The sequence below is a fragment of the Lepisosteus platostomus genome, chromosome 27, assembly GCF_059453375.1.
Source record: "Lepisosteus platostomus isolate fLepPlt1 chromosome 27, fLepPlt1.hap1, whole genome shotgun sequence".
In the NCBI taxonomy this organism is placed as follows: domain Eukaryota; kingdom Metazoa; phylum Chordata; class Actinopteri; order Semionotiformes; family Lepisosteidae; genus Lepisosteus; species Lepisosteus platostomus.
In genome coordinates, this window is record NC_142637.1 from 354913 (window position 1) to 363502 (window position 8590).

Genomic DNA, 8590 nt, shown 5'->3' on the forward strand with positions numbered 1-8590 from the left:
ACATGTTGTTAGATGTTGGATTTAAATAAATACTTCTGTCTTGTCTTAATGTACTATCGATAAATGTTGGTAAAACCTTTTGTCGTATTTTCTGTCTCCTTTCTGCTCTGAAACCCTGGCTTTTCTGGCAGCACTACAGTGTTTTCATGGCCTGACTGTCTTATTGTTTGTAATTTGCTTCCACTCATGCCATTCTAAGCTGTACATTATTTTAGAAATTAGGAGGAACAGGAATTTGAGAAACAGCTGGTAAACACTGATGGTCACTTGTCCTGCAGTGCAAGGCATTTCAATAGCAAAAGTCATGACGGGGGCTGAAACTGCACACAGATGCTGAAGACTGTAATAATAATGAACTTTATTTTATATAGCACCTTTAATGGTGGCTTCTCAAAGCGCTTTACAGAAACACAACAGCAACAACAATAAAAAACAAAAAAATACACAAGATAAACACGATGAGAATGTGTAGATGGTAGTACTAAATATAGTAGGAGCAGAGGGGTAAAGAACGGAACCAGTTAAGTAAAGGCTCTTCTAAAGAAGACGCTTTTAAGTCTGGATTTGAAGGAGTTTAGAGAAGTTGACTCTGGTATCCTTTGGGAGAAAGTTCCAGAGCTTTGGGGCACAGCAGGAGAAGGCCCTGTCCCCCATAGAGTGTAGACGGGCTCGGGGGACAGCCAGGACACCAGAATTAGAAGAGCGAAGGATGCGAGGTGGGGAGTAGGGCGAACATAGCTCAGATAGGTACTGAGGTGCCAAGCCACGCATAGCCTGTAGAGTTATCCTCCCTAAATTAAATCTTATTACTCTGAAAGTGGCAAAAGAAGAATCTTATTGTGAAAGTCCTTGTCACAGCAAGACTGCCAGAATGCAAGTCCAGGGTTTTCACGAAGTGCCTGACTGCAGTACACTCTTCCAAACCTGAGCGGTAGTTTGACTTTTGGAGCTGTATGGCTGTCATGTCACCCAGGTGGGTGCTGCACAGAAAGGGAGGGGGGAAACTTCAGTACTGTTCATTAGTTTTGGTTTCTTATATATTTTGCAAAGCGCTCAAAGAGTAAAGGTCTTCACCTGACTGCAGGTTGAACTTTTATGATTCAAGTCAAGTATATTTTCCAATCTTCAACTTGACTGTAGACTGTCCAGTATCTTAATAAGTGCCTTCAATAAAAGTAGAAGTTAAATGATGGAAGATAATTGCCATAATTAATGACATAAAATGAATTAATATCTAGTACCACATATATAATTTTCCAAAAAATGATAATTATGCTTTTGTTTCTCACTGTTTAGTGTTGGTAATGAGACATCTCAATAGAATAAACATTGTAAAACATTAATTTCACCTATTCATTACCTGAATGGAAAAACAAACATTGTAAAGCAGCAGTCATTTAAAAAATGATCATTATGTTTATGTATTGCTTTTGCAGAAGAGTAAAAATCTAATTCTGGAACGTCTTCTAAACAATTTCAATGTGAATGATGCACTTAACTGTAAAAATATCATCTTCCTTCTGCACTGCGAGTCTACTTGTCATTTTAAGGACGCAGGCCTGGACCTTGAAGCACAGCCTGTGTTTCTGTTTTTCTTTCCAGCTGAGTCCCTTGTTTTTAACAGCAGTTAAACTGTTGTTGGACTGAACAGTTCAATGATGGGTGTAGATATTAATCACTTGTCTAGTTTTATATGTCGCAGCTCCTTCGTTTATGTATATTATTTCAGGGAGCAGGTGTGTAGTTGACAGAGCTGGCCAGGTAGGTCCAGGTGCCGGCAAGCCGTGCTGCTTCGCTGACTGTTCGCTGTTCGCGCGAGGAAAGACACATGGCGTTGTCACATGGGGGAGTGGGGGCAGTTGTACTCTCTATAAGAGGACTTCATAAAGGATCACAGCAGCTGTGAAGTACGCCATGTAACATTCAAGGGAAAACACAGGGCTGTCCTGTGGAATGAGTTTGGAATGTGGCGATTTAACATTGTTGAAATGTAGCATGAACAACCGTAGTGTCATCTCAGTTTCTAACACGTTTTCACAGGTGGAGTTTGAAGATGGATCTCAGCTGACAGTGAAGCGCAGTGATCTTCACACACTGGAAGAAGAACTGCCGAAGAAAGTCAAGTCCCGGCTGGTGAGTGACGATGAGGGCTGTCAACACAGAGGTTCAGGGGTGAATTAGCACAGGACAGTGGCATATCCTTTGGTCCTTAAACTGCATCGCGTCTTCACAGATGCAGTAGGCAGGACACCAGCAGTTGGAATATTTTCTTTTAACCATCACTTCAATTTTCTAAATGTATGTCGCTTCTACACAGCACGTCTTGTGGAGCCCAAAGCCTCAAATAACTTTAGAAAATCAAGGAATATGTAGTGTAATAAAGGTCAAGATCAGATCATATATATATTTAAAGAAGAAAAAACAAAGCGTTCCAGTCAAGCACGGGAGGGAGCAAAGGTTCAGAAATTTAAGGGTAATGTTGCTGTTCATCGTAGATAAATTCATTAGCATTTATGCATGGAGATCAGGTGCTAGCATGTTGTCTTATTGTGGTTATTTAAAATGCACAGTTATGCATGCAGATGGTTATAGTGTCAAACTAAAAAAGGCTGGAGTTTTAAGTACTCGTCAGCTTCTCAGGTAATGTCTTTGGAGATTCATATAGCCTGTGGCAAGCAGCAGGTGGATCTTAGCTGCATTCAGCTCACATCTGCAAAACTTAAGCAGCACAATGAACTGAAGGCACATTATGCTGACCTGTGACAGTCTTTCAAATACCGGCAGTGCTGAGACTCAGATGGCAGGGAATGCCAAAGCTGTAACTGCCCTTTCTAATGCCCTTCAGAACAGGGCAGTGCTGCCTTGCTTCCTAGCCAAGATGTGTGTCTGCTTGTACTTCGCATTCAGTGTTTTCAAAGAGTTGAGCAGCACTGTCTTTTTGAAGGTGTGCCCATTCCGGCTAATAATAAGCTGCATAAGTACAGTGTTTGCAGGGCCCCTTAAAATAACTGTTCCAACATAAAAGTGTGGGCCTGTACCTAGAACTTGCTAGCACTAGACCTGTAAAACAACAAATACAAAATAAACTGGCTATCTCCTCTCCCTCTGTTAGCCTAGCTAGCAACAACAAAGTGCCCAGCTAAACAGAAAGTACCAACCATAAGGAGAGACACAAACAACAATATGGAGTACAACAAAGTCTTGTACAAGAACTTGTACAAATCTTTAGTATTCAAGGTCTCTCTTAAGTTTTTCTGCTCTCCCTATATTTCTTCTGGCCTCAGTCCCATCTGCTTATATAGGCATGCTCATGCTGGCGGTCCACAGCTGATGGCAATTACAACTTCATCCCTAGTAAATACGTGGCACTGAGAAAAAAGCAGACTCGACAATACAAGCAGTTAATGCTGGCCTGGAAGTAACACTTGTTTGCTGTCCAGGTGTTCCTGTCCATTATATGCTCAGAGCCTTTCGAGTATCATCCCCAATGCCAGCTGTGTCCCTGAGGATAGTGCAGAACTACCCTCTTACCTTCTCAAGTGTTGAATCAGTCTTGACAACAGCTCCTCTCAGCTCTGTCACTATGACTTGGCTCCCTGGCAGAGTCCTCTGCAGGTTCCAGAGATTCTTATGACACTGAATATTAAAAATGTTAAGTGTTTTGTAATTCACATTTTACATCACTGTATTATGTCTCTACATTATATAATTTTATGCTACAATTATTTCTGAATGTTAAACAATACATGAATAAGTCCAGTTGATGGACATCAAATGCCTTGATTCTGACATGTAAAGCATATGACATGAACAATAACTCTTAATGTATAAGGAAGAAAAGTTAAAATGTTTCACCTTCAGTTGATAATATGCTGCAAATTAATACATTAATTATGGGTTTGATGTGACCTCCATGTTATCCCTGGCATGCCTTTAAGCAAAGATTCTTCAAAACCTTCAAAAATCATTTGACACCATGCCATCAACTTCCAGATTTTAATGAGATGCCAGTGAAATTCTCCCAGTGGTTTGTGCAAAGAGGCTTGCATTCCACTGTCGAAAGATGCTGCCCATCACTCTGTCCATGTTTAAAAAGTGGAAACTGTTGCCTGTGATCAAACAAGGTTGAGAAACCCTGAACAGGAGCTTACATTTTTACATTTTTCTCAAGAGTTTCAGCATTAATTATTTTTCAATTACCATCACACCATTGCTCATTGCAGCAGAGACATGCATGCAAGGTGTCCAGCTTCTTTTCACTGCTGGACTTCCATTACCCCACATTCTTCTAGTTAACAGTAAGTCTGTTAACTAGACACTTGCTGAAAGTAAAAAACATGTTTTAGTTTTATTTCACATTTATTTATGCAAATTTACTTGACATAAAACTACAAGCCTGTAACGGCCTGGTAACAGCTGGTGTTGACTAAGCTTATGGGCTACAACAGATCAGATTCCTAGTCAGTGGAGGTCTTGTCCTTTTCCCTGTATTCAGAAGTCAAGCTTCTTGTCTGCTTTGTTTTGCAGTCCCTGTCGACAGCCGTTGTGCAGGACTCTTCCTTCTCTGGGGATGAGGTCAAAGCAGCCAAGCGGCCCCGCCTGCCCACGCCCCCTCCCTCGCCCACCCCCCCCGCTGCCCCGCCGCCGCCCCTGGAGGACTACGGCCACGGCTCCGACTACCTGGCCATCATGGAGTCCCTGCTGCAGACCCAGTTCCCCCCGCCGGAGGGCCGGAGCAGCACGTTCTAGAGGGCCCAGGGGCAGAGGCTCCGGCTTCCCACCCGCTCCCGCAGGCCGGCTGGATGAAGCAGCTCCTCCCGTCTCGCTGCACCAGGCTTTGGGCAGGCGGATGCTGTTGGGAAAACTAGTCGTGTGACACTTTTGGGAATTCTCTCCTTCTATACCAGAAAAGCAGCTAGAACTCTCAATGTGTACCATTTTGTGCAGGACTGTCACGTTACCTTTTTTCTGACGTTAAAATACCTGAGACACGCCTGGATGTGCCGTTAGCAATTTGCTTGTTTTTGCTGTATTTTTTAAGAAAACAAGCAGGCTAACAAATTACAAAGACAGCTGGACTACAGTTGTACAGTTTCAGTATATTTTTTGTGAGGGGTGGGAAAATTAGTATTTAGAAACTCCAGTGATATAGAAGAAAATGTTAAAATAAAAACACAAGAAAGTGTTGTAGTCTGAACGTCCTGAGCCCTGTCCCTCACAGTTTGAGAGCTCAGGTTCTTAAATGGATTGTTACTTTATTTTTCTTAGGGGATAAAGTAGTTGTGTGTAATTTAATTTCTTTTATCCACTGTGAGCTCTTAAGTTATTGACCATTTCTTTCCCACTGCTTTCTTGAAATTGTTCATTGTGCTTCTCTGGGAGAGTAGGTGTTATCTCAAAGATTTCTTTTCAGTCATTCAGCATTTTGATATTGTTAAATTTTATATAAGAAGGAGAAATGACAGTTCTAGTGTTGGCATGGAAACCTATCTATATATTTATAAATATATACATATATGGTATATATACACAACTCCATAGAAAGATTTAAGACTAACTTAATTTTTTTCTACCATTTTTGAGCCATCTTCAAAAGCGGTGCTATGATCATGACTACTGATGCAGGAAATATCCCTCATATTATGGAACTGTAAATATAAATTCTTTTTTTGAAGTTCTACAAGGAGCAATGTTTTCAACAATGAAATACCACCTTTTTTAATGTTTGAAAGTATGTATCTAAACAGCATTACTGCAACAGTTCACAGTTTAGTACCATGGAGAAACTGGTATTGTAAAGTAGCATTGAACTAACTGCGTTTTTGTGCACACCTTTTTAAAATTGAATATAGCAGCAGGCCCTTATTTCTTTCATTTTCACTGAACTGGCTTTGTTTCTCTGCCTCTGGTAATGCCTAAGGCGGAATAAAGTCCAGCTGTTTCCAGTTTACCAAAGTCTTTACTTGGTTTGAGCTCAGTGCACTCCGTGCTTCCTGATTGAACTCAGCAGGGTCGCAGGAATGGCCATTACCAGTTGACCACCTGGCTGCAACAACCTTGAAAAGATACCCAGGACTCAGGCTTGCTTAGCTGAAAGTAGAGGAAAGGGCAGAATGATCAGGCTCTTTAGTGGCTGCCACTATGCTAGTTGATTGTTTTCACTGATATGTTAATTTCTTTGTTCCCAGCTGTTTTTTTCTAAAAACAGGCTTTTAAATGTTAAAGTGAGTACATTCACCATCCTTGGTGTTGTGTCCCAGAAATTTCTGTGATGCCAAAACAGTAGGAAAAGTGAATGCAAAGAAGTATATTCCCCAGTAGCAAGATGAAACCGCTTACTTTTGACCACCCTACTCCTGAAACAATGGCTGGATACAGTGGGCCAAATTGCCTTCGATTTCCCTCTTCAATTCTGTCCCTTATTTTTGCAAAGTTGTCTGAAAAAGTAAGAAGATAGAATGCTGGGAAGATGTCTTTCAGGGCTTATAGATTAACTTAATTTAACAGCAGGAGATAATGTTAAATTTGGTCTTGAGATGCCAGGGGACTGCAATGGTAATAGTGAATTTCTGCAGCCTTTACATATGGACAGATTCCCATAGTCCGTTTTTTATTTTCATGGTTTGTCATCACCTCTACAACAGGTATGCTGTTAACACACTTAATCAAACATGATTAAGAAATTAAGTAATTGTTACTTGGCAAACGGAGTATGTTTTATAGTGGGTTGAGCACTTACTATACGATAGTCGCTCACAACCCAGAAAAACCAAAGTAGACTTACGTACTATTTAATTGCTGGAAACGGTGGATTTTATTAACAGGCTTTTAAAAAAATCAAAAAAGGCATCTGGTTGCTCAAGATCTCCATCCAAGAGTGGAATAAGTGTTATATCAGTTCTGTGAAAGGGTTATCTTGTTGGTCAGTGCACTATTGTAAATTTTTCTGAATGTGTTCACCTTTATTATATTAAAAATTCTGTTCTCTGCATTTTGAGAACTAAATTTGTCAGCTGCTAATCTTTTTTTCTGTTAAATGTTGTAGCACAGTGATTAGCATTAATTTTGCATAATGGATGTTATACCCTTAAGTAAAAATGAAAGTGGAATTGCTTAAAACCTGAGGAAAAAAAAACATTTTTGGCATGATTATATATGCGGATGAATGGAACAAAACTGATGATTTTAAAACTGCAGTATTTGAGACTTTATGAAACCCATACTTGCAATAACTTTTGTAATATTTGAGAAGCAAACACATGGTGTTCACACATGTTTATAAATGTTATTCAGTTCAAAATTTTGAAATGCTATTAAAACTGTGAAATGGGCCATTGACCTCAGATTTCTGGAATTTGTGTTTTTAATCTTACATCAAGGATATCCAGTCCTGTCATGGGTGGGGCAATGTGTGCCCATCAAGGTATCCAACACTTTCTTAGCTTCGTATTGCCTGGCAGGAGCTGCATTACACCTCTTCCTAACAGCACTGCCAGCTTCCAGACTTGAGGCTCTCTTCATACGATTATGAAATTTTTGACAATTCCTTCCTTATTTAAAATATTTGACAGGTTAAGTATCTGTCTTGTCTGGGGGGGGTTGGTAATTCTCTTTAAAGCTTAGGTCTCCAGTCCTTGTCCTGAATGCCAACACTGACTAGACTGAGGTTGATAAGAAATGAGTTGGAATTAAAATCCTCAGACATTGAAAAGCAGTCCTCTGGGTATGTGCTATCCCCTGCTAGTGTTTCAGCACTGATCAGAATCATATAGGCACAAGCCCAACAGAGCTCTTATATACATTACATAGGTTTATTCAGTGCTTAATTGAACTATATTATCATTGTTCTACTTGCTGCTATTAAAAGACTGTATAAGTAGATTGTTGCCAAGTAATTTAGACAACAAGAGCAATGTTCAGTCTATTCTTAACTTAATATTTTATGACTTGGGCTAATTGATCCCTTCATTGAACCTCATTTTTCCACTACATCTTTTTCACCTTTTGCCCTTTCAGAAGTAATCTGAATGCAGTTTCCAAGGAGATATCAAAGCCTGTGATGTATTCGTGTTTAATTTTTGCTTTATTATCTCTCTTTGTTAAAAATCTTAGGAGATGCAATGTACAGAAACAGATACTGAAGGAATTTATATTGTCAAACATAATAGCCATAGTGAGTATTTTCTAAAATTTCTAAAAATCTGGCCTGCCCTTAAGCCTTAAGACACTTTAAAACAAATACAAATGTTTATCCTAAAGCACAGGAAACAAAAGCAGGCCATTTGGTATTTCAGTAGGTAAGGGAATCTGAAATCTCTTGTGTACCCATTTCGTAAAAGTGCTTCCGAGTTTTGGTCTCGACCACACATAACCACTACTGTTTAAATAATTTTTCTGTTCTTTGCCCTTTTAATTTCAAGCTGTGACCTAATGTATTTTTTCATTACTGAAATAATAGAAAGCATTAATAGGCTCAACCAGGAATTATTTTATGAATCTTAACCAAATCTGCCAGTCCCCTTTGTTCTAGATTTGAAGAGATTTAGCTTCCCTAACTTATGATTATATATATATAATTCCCCTGAGACAA

General features: G+C 39.6%; 1 protein-coding gene and 1 long non-coding RNA gene across 4 annotated transcripts in view; one reads left to right on the top strand and one right to left on the bottom strand.

Annotated features, from left to right (window-relative positions):
• Window positions 1-7343, top strand: part of kdm4b (lysine (K)-specific demethylase 4B) — a 125814-nt gene extending 118471 nt beyond the window's left edge. For all 3 annotated transcript variants that reach the window (XM_088622450.1, XM_088622451.1, XM_088622452.1), the window contains exons 21-22: window positions 2041-2133; window positions 4528-7343. In XM_088622450.1, coding sequence (XP_088478576.1) covers window positions 2041-2133; window positions 4528-4749 — 315 coding nt within the window. In that variant the 3' untranslated portion in view covers window positions 4750-7343. The remainder of the gene's footprint in view (window positions 1-2040; window positions 2134-4527) is intronic.
• On the bottom strand, window positions 339-4820 carry LOC148638922 (uncharacterized). The gene is made up of 4 exons (XR_015930895.1): window positions 4681-4820; window positions 4201-4322; window positions 3532-3636; window positions 339-2150 (listed from the first exon to the last, which is right to left on the bottom strand). It is a non-coding gene; the product is annotated as an uncharacterized LOC148638922 (long non-coding RNA).
• Window positions 7344-8590: the final 1247 nt, after the last annotated feature.